Genomic DNA, 23,350 nt, shown 5'->3' with positions numbered 1-23,350 from the left:
TTAACCCCTCATAGTGGTTTCTGGGGAAATGTAATCATCTTTAGTAAAGGAAAAATAATCTCCAAGCATCAACTGGAATTGGTTCATCACATTGGAAGAAGCATTTTTATTCAAATCTCACGCTTTGGGGCTGTGTCATCTACCCAATCAGCCAAAATTGCAGCAAGAGTTTGTACCAAATGAAATATATTCCCTTCCCAGAATAAAAAGTCTCAAATACTATATATCTTTTGTTTTTGCATGGCGACATGAGAGTAACAAGCTAAGATTTCATTGCAACATATGTTACAAGCAGATCTTCAGCACGTTGGAGAGGCCGCATGGTTGGTTGCAGTAGAGAATGATGGAAAACGATGAGGGCAGCTTCATCTACACTTGGACAAATTTGTTCAGTGCAGAAGTATCAAGAGCTTTAAACTCATTTACGGCAGCAAGAACAGCAAGTCCAAGCTTCACAGCATCATCATTGCTTGGTGCCTGCGGGATTAGTACCACCAATCAGTTTTCATGCATGTGAGAAAAGTGGGGTCAAAAATAACTTCTTCAGTGAAATTAGCACGAACACTTACTATACCCTTTCTTTTTTTAAATCATCAAAACCTTCCCTCCAAGTTTGTAACATTTACAACCTCACATTCCGTTTGAACATGTGGTAATGTTCAGAAAGTCATGGATGTTAATGTTCTATAATCAGAAACATGAAACTGTATCAATCCTGTAAATGGAGGAAACTGCAATCTTTCTTTTTCCTTTTCCCTTTTAAAATGAAAATCTGACGGAAGGTTTCATTTAACTTCCAAGTAATTACAAAACAGGAAGGAGTATACAATCAATAACCAGACCAAATCCAACTGCAGGTTGAACCCTGTAAAAGAATAATGTAACACTTTGTCACCTCAATGTTAAGGGGCAAAACAGGGTCATGAAGTGAGAGTCTCAAAAGGAACCATCCGCCATAGCCCGACACCCTCACCTGTTTAAAAGGACATGAAACCATTGTTCAGAACAGGACCAAAATATGCCACCTCAATTGCTGACAGTCCATAACCACACATGGTTAAACGAAGTGCACCGAAGCTAATAAAATTCTTTTGTAGATATCAAGGCTTAAAAATCCATCTCATAAAGGGGTGAAGCAGAAACTAGCATAACCAAAAAGAGGATTGCTGGATTTTGTAGAAGTGAACACGAACATGGTACTAGCAGAGACCAGCCAAATATGAAACAACTTCATTCAAGCTTTTTAAGGTTTTCGTAAATGAAAACGTGCACTGACAAGAGTAGCCATGCTGAGAATGACTCTTGATTTGGCCTGAATCCAAGAGCTCTACTGAATGACGTGATTATGTTAATAAACAGAAAGTAATCCTGTCTTGTTTCCACAAAAGCAAACCTAAATTATGAAATCAGAATGTCCAAACCGCAATTTTCATAAACCAATAATACAACTTACGCCTTCATAGTTAACAGGGGCTTTCTGAAGTTTTGGATCGGAATTAACTACATTTGCCAAATGTTGTAGCACAGCCTCTCCATATTCACGGAAAGATCTGGAACACCAATCAAATCAGTTTTCATGAATCACCAAGTACAGGATTAGGCAGCATACTGTAGAGAAGCTCACCCTCCTTTAAGATCTGAATGATTTTGATCAATTTTAAGTCTCAATTCAACAGCTACACCTGGTTCCTCCAGGCCATCAACCAAGTCAGTCAGAACCTTGCTGCCCCCACCTACTCCAGAAGCCTTAGCTGATGCGAGTTTGTTTAAAAGCTTGACCTACAAGTAAAATAGTAAATTTATAAGCAAAGAAGAATAAACAAATATCTGAACTTCAAAAAGCCTATAGACTCAAACTGCTAAGAAGCACAGAATCCATAGTGAGTGGAGGAATTCAAGCAGAACCTTTGCTCATCCATAGGAAATAAGTGTTCTGGGTATGGTTAGAAGAAGAGAAGCCTACCATGAGATATGCACCATCATCCAGCCAATGATTCTCCTTAAGAGCTCCATGGCCACTGGTTTCAATAGCCAAATGTGATTCCTCCCCGACAGAGTTCTGTAAGAATCCAACCAGGGGCATGTCCTTTTTAGTATCAAATCATAAAGAATGATCAAAAGGTCACAAGCACATGTGAAGTGTAGTACACTAGGAAGTGGCTCCTGTAAGTGGCAATGAACCTTTTCTTTTAATTCCATGATAACATATGTGTACGACTTGGAAAATTCTGTAAGCTGCTTCATCTGATCTTCCTCTCACTCCATACACACAGAGAAAACTGAATTCCCACTCACTTAAAACCCAAAACAAGATATTTGGAATATTGGATTGCAGAGTTGCATCTTCACATTGGGGCTGTGACATTTTGTTTTAAAAGTTAAGCAGCCATTAACTTATAATAAACCAAACTTTTTATCTGTCCTGGTGTTCAGACTATAATTTCACATGGTAAACATTTGAACCCCCTGGATCAGTGAAACCCAAATATATTATGCTGATTCTCATTTTGCCACCAAAATTCTTTGAGTAACAGATGGGTTCACTTTTGTTTATCCTCCTTGGGGATATAGACGAAAAATAGCTTGTTGACTTTTAGACTGTATCACAAGTTTGCTCCTTCAACTTATATAATAGAGAGCTTGTAAAATTCTCAAAAAAGTTATTTATTATTGCGACTTCCTCTAAACACGTCGCATTTGATGGTCAGTTTACTTTATATCCACTTCTCTTCCGTGCTTCCTTTAATTGATTGAGTGCTCCTTATCTTTCTTCCATACATTCTCATGCTCTTGCTGCAAATGGAATTAAAACAAGGATGGAGCAGAACAAGGAGAGAGGTATTTGAATGATAAAGGTAACTTGAACAGAGAAAATGTCACGATGATATGAGCAAGATGTTGCAAAACAAACTGAAAAGCACAGGTTCATTGATCCTAAGAAGCTCCAAGGTTCTTGGCAAATTTATTATGTGCATTAGCAACCCCAGAATCCAGACTATAAGCACAAACGTTGTTGATAAACAGAAAAAATTAAACCAAGCATTACCAATCGAATAGCTTCATCAATCACATTTTTGTAGCCTCTTTTGAATCTGTGGTGTCTTCCACCTGGGAACATTAATTGGAGAGATTATCTTCATTGCCAACACAGATAATCGCAATAACTACTTATCTCACCCAGCTTCTTTTCAATAAATGTGGTCAATCCATCTGATGTTACACTATCTGTCACGATTGTAGTCCCAGGGTGCTGGTTAGATGAGGCAAAATGGAAAATATTTCAGGTTCAGCCAGAAAAACAAGTGTGTCAAACATGCCAATAAGGAAAACATACTTCCTCTAAAACAATAGCGGACATAAGGGCTATTAAACGGTTTCTGTTCAACTCACGTCCACTAAAGTCAACAGCAGCAGATCTGACCAAAATACCCATTTAACATTTTATTAGAAAACCAGAATGTCAACGGTAAGGAATTTGAGAAAGCCAGCAAGCTGGTACCTATCGACATCAGTATCAAAGATGATGCCCAGATCTGCTTTGTTGTCAAGTACAGCCCGAGTAATAGCTCTCATTGCTTCCTTATCCTCTGGGTTAGGAATATGATTGGGAAATAACCCTAGAGAAGAAACAAGCTTGTAGGGATATGACGCATTTTAATATGATAAACATTCTTGTAGAAATTTGGGTTTGGTTTTACCATCTGGCTCTAGGAACTGACTTCCAGAAGTAATAGCTCCCAAAGGTTCAAGTACCTTTCCCTGATGGACATTCACGGAAAAACAATTATTAGCTTAACTCCATACAAGATATCCAATCAGGAAATCGTGTGCACATATTTTACACATTTCTCGTACAAGAGAATTTTATTTGGTTAACCTTCATAAAAAAAAGCATATTCTACATGATTGCATACTCTACCTGAAAGACTTGCAATGGGTTAAATCAATTTCAATGAGTATTCTTGATAGATTGGCTAGGATTGCTTCAGGCAAAAACATTAAATAAGGATGAAACCCATGGTTCATATTGGGAGTCAAATTTCAAGGTGAAAAGGCATTGATGGTGACAACATATTTCTATACGGAATCTATCCCTATTAGCCACATCTTGAAGAACTTGCAAGGACATAACTCTTAAGAAGCAATTACTACACCAATGTCATAAGTTCTTCACTATGCATTAGTGCATGTTCTTCACTTGATTCGTATTTTGTCTTTCTTATTTTTTAAGGGATAACCATAGCACGCTTCACATAGGTTTGGTGTAATTATACGTGGATACTTGTGGTTGGGAAAATTACATTTAGTATCCTTGACGTTCGTTTCTGTCCAACAAAATAGATCTCTCCGTTAGTTGAAATTAACGAAATTTGTTGATATTAGCAAAAGAGTTTGAATGAAAATTCATATTTGTTATAAACTTAGAAAAATTTTAAGCTTATTGGCGTACCACTCCTAATTGTATATGACAAAAATAAGAATAAATATTCTCTCCAAGTCTCTTTTCTTATTCTCCAAAGAAATGCTTATTCTCAAATGAATTACATGGTGGTATTTGTAGACCACCAAACTTGTTACAAAATTTACTATTAAATATTACAAATACAAACATTATGGGGGTGATAGGAACACCGAGGGCGTCTAACAAGCAAAAGAAATTCAAGATCCACATTGGACCAAGATTTAACCATTGGAAGTGGGCCAATGACAAGAGAAAGGTTGAAGAGAATGCAAGAAGTAATTCAAGCCCAATCCAACTTAGTCTTTGCTAATGGAATCAAGTCAAAATTGGAGGCCCAACATGTGAGCTTAATTTCACTAATTCAAGCCCAAGGAAGCCCACATAGGATCTCAACTCGTCCAAGTGCAGCCATGTGGTCAAAGGAGACCTTTCAACTACATTCAAAGTGCATTTATACACCAATTTTCGGATTCACATGGTCATGCATGGGTTTTACTCGTTTTTTACCAAGAATGCTTAGTTTTTAGTCATTTTTGACCAAGTATTGAATGTACATCTACCAAGGAGTCACTTGGGGATGTGGAAGGTTAATTTGGAAGTGTTTTAGGCCTATAAAAGCCACATACCAGCCATGCATGCGGGACACAATCGAATTATTCAAGAATTGATCTAAGTTTATAAAATATTGAGTGTTCTCTTATTTTGGAGAGTTATATACTTGTTTTAGCTTTGGTGAAACCTTTGCTTTGTCAATCTAATAGACTAGATTGGTGATTCAAATTCACAAAGCCTCCAATTCGTGCTCGACCCAAGTGTGTCGTTGTGTGGATTGGTTTACTCGTGCTCGTGGTTGGTTGAATGTTCTAAGTAGTAGGTCACATTCATATAATGTGGTTGGCTATTTACATTCCTCAGGTCCCGGACCACTTTATCCATTTCTAACCTATGCCGTAAAGATCATGCCACCCATGGTTGATACCATATCATGGGGGAAACAATAGATTATACAAGCATTATAGGGAACACTGATGTGCATTCTTACATGATAAATATATGTTACTGACTAGAAAAAATCTTTTCAAGCTAGCCTTATAGGAGTGAATATATACCTCGTCACATGCATTAATGCATGTAAGATATATAAGGTAGCTCGACCAGAAAAGATTTGTTTAACAATTGGGGAGAAATATGGATTTTCATTCAATCTTTTTGCTAATACCAACAATTCCATAAATTTTGACTAAAATCTATTTGTTGGAGGGAACAAATATTAAGAGTACTAGATGTAATTTCCCAAAACACAAGGAGTCTACGTGTAATTATATCATACCTCATTGCTTCTGGCAAAAACATGAAAGAAGGACGAAGCCCATAGTTCACCTTGGGAGTCGAATTTCAAGGTGAAAAGGCATTGTTGGTGACAACACAATTCCAGATGGAATCTTTCCCCATTAGCCACATCTTGAAGGACTTGCAAGTACATAACTCTTAAGAAGACTTACTACAACAATGTCTTAAGTTCTTCTGTATGCATTAGTGCATGCTCTTCAGTTGACTCTTATTTGTTATCTTTCTTCATGATGTTATAGAACATAAAATAGATAACAGGAATAAAGGGAAGGAAAAATACGTTTAATACTCAAAACTTACAGCAAAGAATCCTCCAGCTCCATTTCCTGCATCAACAACTATATGGAATCCCTCCAGTGGCCTCTCTGAAAGTTGGAAGATAGTAAGGATGAGAAAGAACTCTTCGCTGCAGACGGATGACTATTTCACAGAAGAGTTATGAAAATTGCATGCATAACGATCATAAAGCATACTCTGTATCTCTAACACAAAGGAAAAAGGGGGAAGAACCCTCAGAGATCAGATTAGCAGAATAAGACCTTTTTCCCTTTTAAAAGGAGGTGCCATCCTCTACCGGAATGAGTGTGTTAATATTCAACTTCTCTATTTCTATACAAGTAACCTTAAGGTATATAATTGTTACACAGGTATCTGAAGGTATACCTACGTTCCCTGCAGCTTTACGAACTGCTGCTACCAGATCAGATGTATAAACAGTCATGTAGTCCACTCTTTTCACAGATTCTGCGGCTTTTCTTTCTGCATCCCTCAGACCCTCATCTGTGAAGTTTTTGTATATATCAGCAGCGCGCTCTAATATATCTTTGATATCCACTTTCCCGAGGCCACCAGCATCAGTGAAGAACTTAAACCCATTTCGGTTGTAGGGAAGATGGCTTGCTGTTTGCATAGAAGATAGAAGGATCAGAAAAAGATACCATCTTGAAAATATAATATGGCCCTTTGCTTGTAAAAGAGATACGATACAAGAAGCACTCTGGCTCAGACATCCAAAGACAGAACCAAGCTTCCAAGGAAAACAGACTAATCTCAGCATATTCTGTTGTTAAAATGGTTGTTGGTGGACTTGGCTATTGAAGATCTACTCTACATCTTACTATAATAAAAACAAATAAATATTTACCCAAAAGATAATGTATAATAGGAATGTATACCTGTTATCATTATAGATCCATCAACTGGACACAAGAAGTCTTCACTTTTAGTGAGAGTGCTATTGAACATCGCTGGTGTGGATGCTAATCTACAAAAAAGAACAACTGCTATTAACAGCATAACTCGGTTAAGGCTCAGCTCAAGAATGCTGGTACCCATTGGAAAAGCAGTGCACAGAAGTATCATGTACATTCTCTTGCATACTTAGAATCTCTTTTTACAGTTGTCCTAGACTTTTCAAGCCTTAAGGCACCACAGAATTCTTAGGATACACAAACTGCACACCCTCAACCCCAGGGAACTAAGGAATAAAAGATAGAAAATCCCACTCCAGGAGTTTGAATTAACTTGTACTTTCTGTTATCAGGATTCTGAATTAAACCTTAATGTCTCCAATAGTGGACAAGTAAGAATGGGTGAACCCACATCTTATATGATCTTGTCCAAGTAAGATCTAAAATTAATGAGCATTCAAAGGATGTGATTTTAAAGTAAAAGGCCCCCCTATTATCCAAGTTGTTTCAGACTACCACAACAAAAGTCAAATTTCCTTATGCATTGTCCATCCTCCCCTCGAAAGCTAGAGCATTTGGGCAGTTGACTTCAAAATGTGGGTGTTTATTAACTTGATTTATACTTCAAAGAAATGTTGTAAATGCTACACAAGGGATCAGATAACAGCAATTTGAGCATGATGCACAGACTCCTGGTGCTAAACACAAAATTTTGCATAACTCTTCAAACCAATTGATGTTGTACAGGATTATATTGACCGCGTCATTCTTCCCAATGTTATACTCCTACAGCTTTATTCGAACTATAGAATAAACATAAACAATAGAGACAAATTTCCAAATAGATACTTGTCAGAAATGAGGTTGAAATAACTGCTCATATACTTAACTATGCACATTTCAACTGCATAAGAAAAGCTGATAAAGAATCATAGGTCAGATGGCATCATATCTGTAGTAGATAATGCATCGCAAATCATTTTAGTTCAGCCTTATCATCCTTGAGTAGCCACTATTTCCCAGGTGGGAAATGGTTGAAGTGGTATTTCATCTTTCCTAGAGTTATACATCCATCTTCCAATTGTATGAGTATTTTCCATAATTTTTTTAGAAACATATTTGAAACAGCATTTCTCACAGTGTCTTGCCAATCAAATTCCTAATGTCAAGAGAACTACTAGCTTAGACACATCAAAAAGCTTCACTCACCCGTACTGAATCACATCAACACCTGCACCTGCTAGCCCTCGAGATACTGCATCCTGAAAAGAGATTAGGACTCAACCTTAGTCATGAAATCGATTAGTAGGCATGATCAACTAAACTACAAAAAATGTGCTGCCATCAACATCCTAGATTCACCAGATTTTTGGTAAAACCATAAGTCAAGAACTTAGTAAAGAGGGAAGTAAAAACATTTGTCAGTGTAGCTTAACTCTAAATTGACAAAAAAAAAGTTGTTTCTACAGAGGAATATCGATATATTCATTTGACTCTTAGCGAAATGATGGTGGGCTACACATGTATATAACCATCTAGATGGTGGTGGGTCCTCAAGATGCAGCATTAACATTCAGAGCTCATAAAAACTGATTCCCTGTAATCGGCTGAGGTCAAAGTACTCATAGAGGAGTTGAACACCTCAAAATCGCGATATGTGATAAAAAAAATATATATTTGATCAAAATGCCGAAAACCATCTGGAGAAAAACTTGTCCGTGATAGGATCTTGCAGGATCCTGGGTTTTTAAGGTGAAAATAATCACATGGTGTCTTATGCTCAATTATATGATGTATACCTTCTCTTTTAAGGATTCTTTGTAGGCACTGATGTTTTCAGTTTCCACTATTTCAAAACAACCTATGTTTTACATACCACTCAACTCATCTGCGAATAGTAATACTCTTCCAGGAAAGAAACTCTTGCAGCCCCTTTGACCAAAGGGCAAATAACTAATTTAAAACATCACAGAAACAAGGGAGTAAATAGTTAACAGATTAAAGTGAAACTTAAGCTGATCTTAACATGAGATACGTATTCTCAAGATTGTTCAACACATGAGGCACCGATACCTGTAACTTCTGCGCGGAAATTCGTGAATCATGGCCTATTGAAACTTTCAACCGTTTCGATGGATCAGGTTTCTTTCTATCCAGCAACCATGCAGCGAAAGCAGCAGCAATTGCTTCAGTAACTGGTTCAGTTAGGGTAACAGGTTCACCCTCAACACCATAAACAGCAACACCCCGAATATCACTGTTCCAAGGAGATGAAAACAGAAGTGGTTTAGTATGTTGATGTGAAGTGGAGACCAAGGTAGGCTCATTTAACTACTTAAAACCACACTATAAAGAAAAAGAAAGAGAACCATCCAACACCATCATAGAACATATAGAACAACAGGAAAACATGTTAAGCGTTGTCCCGAAAGGCAAACATTGGCACTTGTCGTCAACAGAGGCAGGAAGAATTTAAAATTTCCCAGCATCAGTCAGGTGCATTCAGCCATCTCTTGTGAGAAAAGTAATTTCAATAGTCTCCCATTTATATCCTTCCCGAATCACAATTAGTTAGAAGACATAGTGGGGAGATTGCCTTATGCATTTGCACATAATCTATTCAATAGCTTCTGTAGTAACATAGAAACGGGACAAAATGCATAAAACCCCTCTATGTTTTACGAAGTCTGCAAAAAAAATCCTCCTATTATAAGAATAGGCTAAAATCCCTCCTGTGTTTTGTAAAGCTCAGCAACAAACACCCCTTCCGTTAGTAACTAACGAAAGGTGCATTACACGCGCTCTTTGTGCATGTGCGGGTATTTTTCAACTTTTTTTAACCTTTTTCTTAGGCGTTTTTTACTAAAATGCCATTTTTATTTTTATTTTGTTATGTATTTTTTTTATAATTTAAACTAAAGTATTTAATTTATTTAATATTTAATATTAAATTAAATTATATTTAAATTTAAATAATTTTATAATTGTTAATTGTTAAATCTAAAATTATTTTTAATTAATTAAAATACATATTTAATTACAATAAATATTATTATAATTATTCCTAATTAGCTAAAATATTTAATTATTATAATTATTTAAAATATTCTTAATTAACTAAAACATATTTTAATTAATATAATTAAAAGTAATTAGAAAATTTAAAAAAAAGGAAAAACTGAATGATTTTTGCCCCCTTTTCGCCGGACGAGTTTGCAACGGACAATAGTACCATTCGAATCCTCTCTTCAAGACGAACATTTTCATACCTTTAATTTGAGTTTTCGTCGATCGGAGAGATTGGGCTCAAGCCACGACTGCCGAACATGTTTGTCGTTGATTCGTCGTCGTCCAGTCAAATCTCGTTCTCAGACCACCACCATGACTCGTCTCTTCAAGACGATTGCGACGACACCGGCCTCACTCAATTTCATAAAGAATTTACGGAGATAGGACGATTTTAAGAAACTGCGCCGCCACGACAGAGATGGTGGGGGGGGGGGGGGGGCAGCGGGGGTAAGGGGGTGTGGTGGGGTAGTTAGTTTTTTTCTTTTTAATATATAATAATAATATATTTTTTAAATTTTAAATTATTTATATATAATATAAGTTAAATAATTTGTTGACTCTAGACCTTTTATTTTTTTAAAATCTAACGATTGAGATTCTAACGATCAATATTTGATCAATGAAGATCCAAAGGTCATTAAAATAAGAAATAATATTTATTAAGTAAGGGTATAACGGTCATTTTCTAAAAAAGTAACATCCTTAGTTGGATTTAACGGAGAGGAGCCGATTGAGCTGAGTTTTACAACAAACAGGGGGCTTTTAACCTTTTCTCATAACAGAAGGGTTTTTTTTGTATACTTTTTAAAACACGGGGGGGTTTATGCATTTTGTCCCATAGAGATGCATGTTTAACAACTTAATTGTGCTACATGAATAATCAGCATATCCATAAGATGATATTCAGAAATAAAAATATGGCAAGCAATGTTGTCACCTGCCATTTTGAAGCTTGAGAAAAACACCTTTGTCCACAGATGGTATGATGGTGGCAGATGGAGCCGCTGCAAGAAGAAGAAAGGCTCATATATAAACTCTTGTTTAGTTGATGACAACAGATGAAGTAAGCTGGTGGATGCAAAATGTGGAAAAATGCTAACAATAAAAGAAATGAACAGAGATGCACAATCAAATGGTCAGATTACTAAAGCATTCGCATGGTCAAGGCCAGGAAGGGTAAGGCTGAAACAGAATATCGACCTGAAATAATGAGATTCTAGTACAGACCATTGCAGTAAACAATTCCTCGATTAAATTTTGAGAATGTGCGCAATTGCATGGTGGAGATGTCAGTCCATGCCAACTTCCCTCTTATGTAAGGAAGTAACTTGTGCCTATAAGGGATACAACAATCCTTTCTGTATTGGGTGCTTAACTTCCTATCCTGCTGGCAGCAATGTGCTACCAGAACATGTTGGATAACCTTCCCTGATACTGCTGCATGAAAATTGGAAAGTTGCACCATTATTAGGCATAATAAAACATCAGAATCTTTATAAGTGTTCGACAAAAAGTTGCTACCCATTCTAGGAAATCTAAGGTAGCCTCATAATGTACCAATACATTTAACTTTCACAACACCCCCCCCCCCCCCTCGTCGTAGCCCTCCCCCTGGAGAAAAGAATGAGGAGGAAATGCCCAAATCCAGCTTTCTTAATCGTATTAGACGTCCTCTGGACCTTTCTTAGTCCTAATCACTAAATAGCTTACTTCTTCAGCATTGTCAGTTTAACAGTTAATGCATTTAAGAACACTGTGTTGCAACATTCAAGACATGAATGAACAAGAAGAAAAATCACTCATAGTTACAATAATATTTATGAGTTCGCTGCCCAAGAGTTGTGACATAATCTCCAGAATATAAGTAACATAAATGGGCAGCAAGAACTAGAAGAGAAGTTAAACAGCTGACAAGCAGTAAGGGAGAACATAAAAGTCATCAAACTTGACAGACCTTTCATTTGCAATCCAACTCTTTCTTTTCTTGATAATGTCAAAATATTCCAGAATGAGAAAAATATAGCTAAGAGCCTAAGATTATGAAAAACACCATTAAATTGTCATATCATTCCTTAAAATGGTACTTCTTACATTACAAATTGTTTGACAGGTTTTATGGCAATTCACATCAACTAAGGCCTATGAAATAACAATTTCAAAGACCCCTCCTAATGAGGTCCTCAAAAGTAAATTTTTAGTAAAAGAATAGGAGTTTGCAATGTGCTAAAAATATTTTGAGACACCTCAGGTGGTTTAAACAAGACGCCAAAACATCCTTGTCTGACAAACATGTTTCTTCGAAAGATGCATACACTTGGATAAAACATCAATGTTAGTATTTTGTGAATCAGTACAACCTATCACAATAAAAGAAACATCTTTTCCTTAAGGACACAACACCAGCACTAGGAAAAATACACTTCTAAACGTGTTACAACCCTTTAAGAAAAGATACATGTTTTCCGGAACATGAAACTCATCACTTTTAAGCTATAGCAACCACTCCCAATTCCCAGAACGTGAGCATTAGATTGTGGCCATCCATTCCAAGATACGTATTTCATTGAGACATTGATCAAACTGCAACATTGACATCCGCAAAGTTCAACTCAAGACGGGTCCCCTACATTACACTATTGAAAAATTCACCACAAGATTGTCCGACAAAAGCAAATCAAACATCCATTTCTTCCTAATGCCCTTACAATTCACTTGTCTTTTATTCATCCATAACTTCACATCAGACTCAAACCAAATTCAAAATCCACCAACTCAAAACTCTTAGCATCCAACAGCTAAATTACTAAAGAAAACCATTATAACCTATTCAACTTATCCAACTACAATCCCAAACACATTTCTAAACTACGCACTATTCCGAAACCAAAAAATCTTAAACTCGAATCCCTTTACACAGTCAACCATCCACTACAGACAGCATCACGGGAGAATAAGCGAAGGCAACCTGAGATACAGAAAATGTTACAGTGAATGAAAGGAGAAATACGAACCCATATTTACCTGCCATTTTCGAACACGAAGCGATTGAATTTGAGCGAAAAGCAGTAGCAGAGACACAGAAGACAGAGGATCCAAGCACAAGAGTTGGGCGTGGAATACTATGGAAGGGTTCAGAGTATATGCCGATTAGGTGGCAAAGCTGGAAATAGCGACAGTTCTGGCTTGATTTTCTCACTCTCTTGCAAAATGCGACTATAAGAAAAGTCGAATACGTTTTCAGCTCATCTCAAAATTAATAATACCTTTTATTTATTTACTCTTTTTAGGATTAAATTACGTCCACACTCTTTGTGAATCTCAGGGTTGTAGACAAATCGAGTCAAGGCGGACCATCATTGTTCAAACTTGTTTGAATTAATTTCAAACTTGAAAAACTATGTTTGGATTTTGTTTGGTTATTTCTAATCGAACTCAAATGAGTTTTAATTAGATAGTCGAGCTCGAATAATTTAATTTTTTATGTATATTTTATTATTTTTGTACTAATCGAATCAAGCTTAATTCAAGCTGGAAAGCTTATCGAACAAAATTTTTCGTTAAACTTTGATTTGTTAAGTGTAACAAATCGAATTCAAACAAACTTTTACATCAATAGTTTAATATAATATAACTTTTACATCAATAGTTTAATTTACTGGTGCAGGATTGTTTGACCAACTTCTTGATGTCAAATCTTTAGTTTTTGCTGGTATTGCGTTATTATTTTTGTCTTGCCTTATCTTTTCTTTTGGTCTTATTCTTTTTTTTGTCGCTTCATGTTTTTTCCATTATCTCTTTTGCAGGAAAAAAGATGACCTTTCAAGACATCTAGCGATACAAGACAAATCGTGAGAGGGAGAGTGCTCGTGAAAGGAAGAATGCTCAAAGGTCCTGTAATCCTCCTCTCCCCTTGAGGAGAGGGGAAGGCGATCAGCATTGTTCCCCTCCTCCTCATTCCAAGGAGGGTCATGGCAACACGGGTAGGGGGGAGGAGCGCACTGCTTTCCATCTTGGAGGTAGTGCTGGCAAAGGGCCTTTGACCTATGGGACTAATCACCTGGATGGGGCATCCTCATTTTGGGATGTTTCCAACTTCGAACTTGCTTACGAGAGGTCGAGGAGCGTTGTAAGTGCTTATGACATGACTTGCGTCAATGCTCTTTCGAACAATACCCTTACTAGGCTACTTCATGGCGGGGTTACTAGGGTAGGCTTTTACGTTTTTTTTTTGTATTTTCTTCTTTAACTCCTTTGTTGTTTTCTTTTGATATTTTCTTGTTCCTGTTTGTTAGGTAACTAAGCTCTCTAAGGTCGTTGACCAACACTTTGACCATTATGAGAAGGAGCTGAAGCGGTTGAATGATGCTCTTGGTGACGCTAGAAAAGATTTAAGTTGATGTTGCGAAGACTTCAAGGTTACTTCTGCTAAACAAGTCAAGTGGAAGGATAGTTTTCATAAAGTAGTTGCTTTGGACCAGACACTTTTGAAGTCAGAAGCTGGAATTATTTGGACTGCATCTGGAGTGATTTAAGGAGAAGTATGAAACTTCTAATGAGTTTCACCAAGTAGCCCTAGGCAAGGCGAATAAGATTTATGATCATATGATTAGGCAGTGTTGTGCCATCCTTAGGTGTTATAGTCGCTTTGATTGCGAGAATTTCATGTTTCTTGATCCGAAGGTGCAGATGATGAAGTGGATGAAGATGAGGAGGTTGAGGTGGTTTATGTAACTGCTCTTGGCAATGCTCAAGTCAATGGTTCTGAGGTTCCAACTTCTGAAGTTGACAAAGCTTAGGGTCTTTATGTAGCTCCTTATGTTTTGTCGAACACTTAAATTTGTTTTGTCTCGCTGTCTTTGAACTCATTTCGAGGTTTTATCATTCATTTAATGTTATTTTTTATTCTGTTTATGGTTTACTTCATTGTATCACCTTTTATTTTTTCCTCCCACTTGTGTGATTATTTATCATTTGGTAATTTCTTGCGCATTGTATTCATATCTAACTTTTGGTTGTCTTTAGCTCCGGGGCATTATATTATTTGCCTCTTGTGAGCTTGATAATTTTTAAGCTTCGGGGCATTCTATTATTGGCCTCAAGGAAGCTCGATCGTAGTTTAACTTTAGGGCATTTCTTTTATTCGCCTCAAGAAAGTTTCATGTGTCAATGTTCGTCGCGAGAGCTTATGTTTTTGCTCGAACTAGATATACTAGTTAGGAAATAAAAGAAGATAAATTTGCCAATATTTTATTACTCTAACTCTCAATAGCCAATATTTACAAAGTCTCAAACAAAGTATTTTTTTAGGTTAACGATGTTCCAGGTGCATGGAACTTCTTTGCTTCTATTTTTTGCAGTCGATAGGTTCCACTGCCTACAACTTCGATCACTTGATATGAGTCTTTCCAATTTGCATCTAGTTTTTCCAAATTCCTTATTGAGTCAGCTCTTCTTAGTATCAAGTCTTCAACCTAGAATCCACGATTTTGAACTTTTGAGTTATATGCTTTTGCTATCATTGCTTTATAAGACTTTGTTCTTGCATTATTGTTTCTGATTTCCTATAGATGTCCAAGTCCATGCATCTTTCAATGTCATTGTTGGTTGGCTCATATTACTGCACTTTAGGTGATTCCTCTCCTATTTCTACCGGGACGATTGCTTATGTTCCATAGACCAAATTGAAGGGAGATTCTCTCGTGCTTCTTCGCGGCATTGTTCTATATGCCCATAGGACCCTTGGGAGCTCCTCTACCCAATTACCGTTTGCTTCTTCCAACTTACTTTTCAAATTCTGGAGGATAGTTCTATTGGTTACCTCCATTTAACATTTGATTGAGGTGTACCGACAGATGTGTAATATTGCCTAATCTTCAACTCCTTACACTATTGTCAAAATTTCACTCCTTGGAATTGCATGCCATTGTCCATTACGAATGCCTCGGGATGCCTAATCAACAAATAATGTTTCTCCAAACGAACCTTATAACTTAATTTTTTGAGATTTTGCTTAACGCTTCTACCTCCACCCACTTGGAGAAGTAATCTAATACAACAATCAAATATTTTCGTTGTCCTAGCGCACGAGGGAATTTCCTACTATGTCCATTCCTCATTAGTCAAAAAGACAAGGACTTTGTATTGGTTGTATGAGTGCAACAAAGACGCGTATGATGTTGGTTTGGAATTTTCTACATTTTTTAACCAAATCCAGAGCATCCTCTGTAGGATAAGAGTATTCTTGTCTTAGGGCCTTGCTTTCTAATGCTGTAACATCTACAAATTTTTAATACATAATTGTGGAATTAATTGGTGAATATTCATAAATTTTACTTAACTAGTAAATAAATTATAGATTCAAATTTTGTATTTAACTTGAATGGAGCAAATTGAAATTTTATAAATATTTAGAAGTAATTATAGTAATTAAGAATTTAAAAGGAAGTAATAGGTATTTTGACAAAAATAAAAAAATTAAGATGCTGCCTCACCCCCTTCTCTTTTAAGTCACACACACACACAAATTGCATGCATCTATATGTATCATCTCTCTCATGTCCTCGCATCTTGTCTTATTGCCACCACCTTTTACGTTGTTGGCAATTTTTACTTTAAAGTAGTGCAACATCGACGGAGAGTTACTAAAATTAAGTCCAAGTAGCAAAAAATGATCAAATTCCAGTCACAATTTTATGATGGGTATCAATTTTAAGACAGAACAAATAATAAGGGAGTGTTTGTAAATACTTAATATCAATATATTGTTGAAAATATATTAGAAATAGTATCTTTATTTTACATCTTATGCTTTTGAAATTTTAATATAAGAAATTTAGAGCAACAATTTAGTTTTGTTGATTTACTATTCAACGATTTATTTTTTTTAATTATTACATGTTGTGACTGTCATATATTATTTATTATCTTTATTCATCACATTTTTTTTTATCCTCTTATAATTTTGAAAAAAAAAAGAACTTTTTTCAAAATTTTAGAAAAGATCATCAGTCAATGAATTGTAGAGAAATTTTTAAGTTAGGCGGCAATAATATTCAGAAGGTTTGAAAACTAAAGTTAATTGTGAAAAAAGAAATTAAAATTTAAAGTGTTTGTAGAAATAATTTAATATTTACAATTTTATTAATAAATTGTAAAAGTTGGTAGCGTATTATTTATAACTTTTTATTAATTTAATTTAAACAGTTTAAAAGCAAAAGTTATAAAATAAAAAAATAATTATCAACTTATTTTCAACAATATGTTGACAAGCGCTTATTTTAAACACTTACAAACACCCCCTCAACGTTTGTCCCATCTTCAATGTATAGGGTTTTAGCAAATTTTGTATATGATATTCCCTTGGAGTTAGGATCAGATGTGTAGAGATTTTTTAATCTTGTCGAGGATTCAAAATATCGACTACTCTATCTTATAGGACTAAAAGTGCAATTTTATCTGTATTATTTATACTGCCATGAATAATGGGTTGGGCCATATTACAAAACAATTTTATAATGCAGAACTTTGGGTTGGGAACAAATTGATTGAGGCCCATTTACATTTTGGGCCTAACAATATGGTGTGGTAGCCCAATAGAAAATCATTTGGGCCAAGAAATTTTTTTTGTCTTTTTACCTACATTAAAGTGACATTTCTTAAGGTTAGGTCTTATTACAAAAATACCTCTTACCTTTTGTGAAATTACAAATACATCTTTTGATTTTGCGTTACCATTACAAACACACTCTCTATTTAATGATGAAGTTTTGCGCAAACACCCTCCTCATGCTGCGTATTTGTCGTTTTACAGAGAACAAAAGATTTACAATGCGAATTTTAAAAAAATTTCAACCCTTGGTTAAATTCTTCTTAAATTCAAATTAATTGTAATATAAAAAAAAATTACACGATAAATTTTCAAAATATTTGGTTAAGTATAATCTAAAGTGGAATAATAGGACGAATACGAATATCTAATTTTAACATGGAAAATACAGAGATTACTATTAATATTTGTTCTTACACTTTTTTTTTTTTTTTGTTAAATTTCGAGTTTGTGACCACTAACAACTCTGTTTTTTTTTTATTATTAAATGGAATGTAATTTTCTTTGTTAAAAAGTTATATGAAACAATTTTTGTCCTAAGGTAAAAAGCTTAGGATACCAAATTATCACAAAACACAATGTTGTTTTGGTGTAATGTGTGTTGACCTAAAATTAAGTACCACAATTAACAAATCCCAATCCCCCATGAGTTTCTGTGTGTGTGTTCCCATGCAAAATTAATTTAATTTTTTAATTAGGGTTTTTTTTTAATTAAGAAATAATTTCAGAAATGGGTTGGAAATTTCTACATTAACGGTAACCCTAATATCTAGGGTTGACTTTTTTGACCCCAGACATCTCTCCAATTCTTGGATCTTGTTCTCCCATTCATATGCATATGTCTCTGACTCCATTTCTATTATATGTGAAAAGTATGAATGAATTAATATTAATTAATACTAAGTGCACTAGCTATCAAGTAGTATAATAAATATCGTTCCCACGAAAATTTTGAATGCGATAATTATTAAAATTATAACTAATTTATGATTATTTGGACGATCGTAAGACAGGTGATAGGTTAACTACTACTACTAGAAACAATTACAAATGAAAAATACGTTGAAAGGAACATGTTGGAGAAGATTCAAAGATGAGAAGGACGCTAAGACTATTGGTCCACCTAATTGATCCGATGAATACAGAAATCACAAATTAATCCAGCGAGCAATATTTTCAATGATTGAGTCAAATGAAGATTAATGAGAATTTTCTAAAATTTAAATACTCAATTTTATTGATTTATTGATTTTGGATTTCTTGGGCTCATGTTGATTTATAATGAAGAGATAATTACACTCTTCACCTCTTAGATTTGATGTAATTACTTGTAAGCTACTTGTGGTTTGAGAACTTACATATAGCACTTCAGACGTTTGCTTCCATCTAACAAATAAGTTCCTCCGTTAATCAAGATTCACTGAATTTGCTGATATTAATAAAGAAAAAAATTAGAAAGAAACCTATAATAACCCCCAATTGACTAAATACTGATTTATTACAGGTCAAATAAATCTTTTATTTATAACTAAATTACCCTTATACGTCTTCATGCATTAATGCATGTGGAGAGGTATATCTTTACCATTATAAGAGTAGTTTAGTCGGGAAAAAGAAAAATATTTAACCTGCAATAATTATGTAATAAGTAAATCGAGGGTATATATCAATTTTCATTCATTTTTTTTTGTTAATATGAGCAAATTCAGTAAATTTTGACTAATGAAAATATTTATTTGTTAGACGAAAGCAAACTTTACGAATAATAGATATAATTTTTTAAATCATAAAAAATAATTATATTAAATTTAACGAAAAAGGAGTGTAATTATCCCTATAATTAAAGAAGCATGAAATTTTGCAAAAATGTCTCATATTCAACGCCTTCTCCTCGAGCACATCTCTCCTTGTAATATCAAGATGCATCTTATCAATTATAACATGCTTCGTGCTTCCCAAATATTAAATTTATTGCTCTATTTATTATTATTTTTTATTTTTATTATTACAAGTCATAAGCGATTCTCAACCCTAAATTTTAAGATCCCAAGTAATATTAATTAACTTTAATCCTAATTAATTAATACTATTAATTTTATCTCGTGATTGATGACTTCAATTATGTCTTATTGTCCCTTGAATATTGTCGGGTAATTTCTTAATAAATTAGATTAAATTATGATCAAAGTTAGGACAATCTGATTGTTAAATCAGTATTTTTTTTAATAAAATATCATTAATTTGAATTAGATCGAAAACGTAGAGTTTGTTATTTTATATAGGTGTATTATGAATTGTAGTTGATTAATTCGTATATAATGTTTGATTTAGGATAGAACTTAACTAATTTTATTTAAAATTTTATAAGATAGTTTCATCATTTGAAAATGCTGAATATTATTTTAATAATATGCACTTAAAGTGTTTAGATAAACAAGATATCAGAGTTTTATGGGATGTTAAAGTGGTTGGCATAATAAATTATTTATATTGTAATAATGATAAAGAAAAATTGTTAGAATATTGTAATTTAAAATTGTATAAATTGATATTTTATTTTAGGGGGAAAAAATGTCAATTATAGAATGACAAAATTGAAATAATAATTGTGAAAGTGTATTTATCTATTGGATGATAAGTTTAAAGAGCTTAAAAAATCTTATAAGAAAAATCTCTTGACTCGACTAGTTTACAAGATTATGGCTTTTATAATTTTTTGGTTGGCAAGCGTTCCAATATTTATTTCAAACGACGATACTACTAAAAAAATTATTTTATTTGGAATGGTATTTTTTTTAATTTTGTAGCATTTTTTTTAAACGGCTTTTGTAACGACTAGGCCTACCACGGCTAAATGAGGTATTACAAAGCATTTGTAACAACTTGTCAAAAAGTCATTACAAATTGTAATGGCTATTGTGACGGTCTATTGTAGCCATTACAAAACTAATAATATGAAAAAAAAAATTAAGTTGGAACGGCTTTTGTAACTGATAGGTTGGATTTGGTATAAATATTATTGTAACGGTCTTTGTTACATATTTAGGTATGATTTTATCAGATATTTGGAACGATTTTTGTAATGCATTTTGTAACTATTTTTTATTATATTTGTATTTATTTTTGTCACTGCATTTGTAACTATTTTTCACTCATTTTGTAATGGTTTTGGGAACGGCCCGATTTTAATTTGTAACTATTTTTGGCACATTATTTGTAACGCCTGACGATTTAATATTTTATTGGTGTATTACAAAAGTCGCTACAAATGGAGTTACAGAATTTATTATTTTATAATATATTTTAATATTTATCTTATTTAATTTTATTAAATTTATTTAATAATATTTTAAAATTTATTTTATTTAATATATATAAATTGCTTTTGTAAAAATAAGTAAATAAATTTATATAAAACACACATAATAGAAAAAGAATAATTTAATTACAAAATTAAAATATTATACAAAATTGTATTTTTACAAAATATCAAAAAAAATTCTAATCTAAATTATTATCCCCAACAGTAGCGTCGTCGCCAGGTGTCTAGGGATCAGTTGGAAGCTTGGGTGCTAGATAATCGGGCCCTTGAGTGCCAACACCCGATCATCTATGTCGGGGCGCTGCAGCTGTGGTGGCGAGCGCGAAGGAGCAATCAACTGGGTCGCCTGAGATGGTCCAGCAATTGAGTGGTGGACCTCGGAGCCGCGACCCAATACTCGGCCCCTCTTTCGGCCACCCATTGCTGACATATAGACTTGCTGCTCGTCCAGGGCCACAGAGCCTTGAGAGGACAATAGAGGCTATTCATTATTATTCTGTTGTCTCTGACGTTCCTCCATCATCCTCAAAAACATCTCTTGCGAACATGTTAAATAATTAGATTAAAAAAATATAAAATTGAAACAATAAATTACGTCAAATTTTTTAATTACTTACCGCGACCTCCTCCGTCCTCGGGCCGCTCCACTGGCCATCCTCCTTTTTATACACCTCGTCGAACATCTCAATTTGAGTGACGGGGCGTCCAAGTTGCGTCTCATATTCAAAAATCAATATAAATATGATTAGAAATAAAAAAAATTAAATAAAATTACTAATATGATTTTAAATGCTTACCATCTTCCGGTTGTTCGCCCCAACGGATGACGACCCCCAATTGTAGATGGTCGCAGGTGCTTCCGGGTTGGTGGCCTAGTTGACCTTATTCTTGGTCGACTGTGCTTGGAACTCTGGGCTCGATCAAAATTCGAGGAGCTGGCGCCAGACCTCCTTGGCCAGCCACAATGGTCGGACCAACTAATTTCGTGCGTCAGCGAATCGCTTCAGCTGGAACTTCTTCGCCCGCAACTTGACGAGCTTGAACATCGTCGTCACAGTCCCACCAGTACGATATCTGAAAAATTGACAAAGAAATCACTGTTGCATCGCTATATCATATATTACACCCGCCGGGACCCAAGGTAGGCTGGACTTCATTACTCTCGGGCTCCCTGAAAATCCCTAGACATATATTCATACTATGGCTCGCTATATTAGGGAAACTATCCACGATAGATAAATCGTGGTTGTCTTATCTTGGCACCTATGTTCTTTGTGATGAAGGCGCAATAGAATCACATACACACTTATCTTTCCAATGTCGTTATGCTAGACAATGCCTCAAAGCTGTGAGATAGGATGTTCGATTCACATGGCCGAACCGAGACTGGCCTTAGACGTGGAGTGGGCTACTAGGAAGTGGAGAGGAAAACATATCATCAATTTATCCTACCGTGCACTATTCGCTGCATGTGTCTATCATATTTGGAGAGAGTGGAACTTGCGCCACTTTGAGCATGTTGATCGACCACCGAGCACCATCGCTGCCATTATAGTGGACGACGTTAGACGGAGAATCATTACTCTAATTTATCACACGCTGTTAGTACTTTTGCATTATATAGACTATGGCATATCCCATGGCCTGTCCTTGTCGGGTCTCTTGTCGCCTCGAACGTGCAACTTTAAGTTCGACATGATTTTTCGTGAAGGCTTCTTGTTCCTTCTGTAGGGATGGTGCTCTGGGAGAAACTGTCTGTGGTAGTCAAAGTAGCACGCCTTCCTACCGTGTTGTAGATGAAATGTCCGTGTGTCATCCATATAAATCGGGTAACCCATAATACCGGCGGTACTCCACCCATACGCCATCCCATAAGCGGGTAGGTCTTTCACTGTCCACATCAATGCCGCCGGCATGATGAATGTATTATCTATGGCATTGTCGTACGTTAGAACACCTACATGCCACAACTGTAGTAGCTCTTCAATCAACAGTTCCAAGTACACATTGATCAGACGCTTCGGATTAGAATGGCCAAGGATCAACATTGTCAGGAACATGTATTCAGAACTCGTGCACATACCACGGGGAAATTTGTATGATGTAATGATAACAGGCGAACATGAATAAGTACGACCGTACTGACCGTGAGGCGCAAAACTGTCTGTGTAAAAGCCCAGCTGAACATTACGCGGCTCTTCTGCAAAATCGGGATACATCTAGTCAAAATGCTTCCAAGCCTTGGCATCAAATAGATGAAATATTGACCCCTCCTCCGTCTGATGTGTGGCATGCCACGTCATGTGCTTGGTAGTTTTCCCAAAGAATACAATCTCTACATACGGAGAGTA

At 35.3% G+C, this 23,350-nt stretch overlaps 1 protein-coding gene across 3 annotated transcripts; it reads right to left on the bottom strand.

The window, feature by feature from the left end:
* Positions 1 to 86: 86 nt before the first annotated feature.
* LOC105161098 (phosphoglucosamine mutase family protein) lies at positions 87 to 13,252 on the bottom strand. 3 transcript variants are annotated; one of them, XM_011078676.3, is made up of 18 exons: positions 13,093 to 13,252; positions 11,299 to 11,508; positions 11,009 to 11,075; positions 9,076 to 9,259; positions 8,212 to 8,264; positions 6,988 to 7,076; positions 6,476 to 6,712; positions 6,113 to 6,177; positions 3,699 to 3,759; positions 3,500 to 3,617; positions 3,335 to 3,416; positions 3,178 to 3,250; positions 3,047 to 3,108; positions 1,964 to 2,059; positions 1,625 to 1,779; positions 1,454 to 1,550; positions 896 to 973; positions 87 to 477 (listed from the first exon to the last, which is right to left on the bottom strand). In XM_011078676.3, the coding sequence occupies exons 1-18, from the start codon at positions 13,097 to 13,099 to the stop codon at positions 370 to 372; spliced, it is 1,842 nt and encodes a 613-aa protein (XP_011076978.1). In that variant the 5' UTR covers positions 13,100 to 13,252; the 3' UTR covers positions 87 to 369. The 3 variants fall into 3 exon arrangements, with proteins under 3 accessions (XP_011076978.1, XP_020549257.1, XP_011076979.1); XM_020693598.2 differs by having other exon boundaries at positions 11,299 to 11,505; positions 13,093 to 13,250; XM_011078677.3 differs by lacking the exon at positions 11,299 to 11,508 and having other exon boundaries at positions 13,093 to 13,250.
* Between the last annotated feature and the right edge of the window lie 10,098 nt (positions 13,253 to 23,350).

Source organism: Sesamum indicum, linkage group LG4 (assembly GCF_026168435.1).
Source record: "Sesamum indicum cultivar Baizhima isolate 11 linkage group LG4, ASM2616843v1, whole genome shotgun sequence".
NCBI lineage: Eukaryota > Viridiplantae > Streptophyta > Magnoliopsida > Lamiales > Pedaliaceae > Sesamum > Sesamum indicum.
Note: the sequence above shows the minus strand (reverse complement) of the source record. Positions and strands in the feature narration are given on the sequence as shown.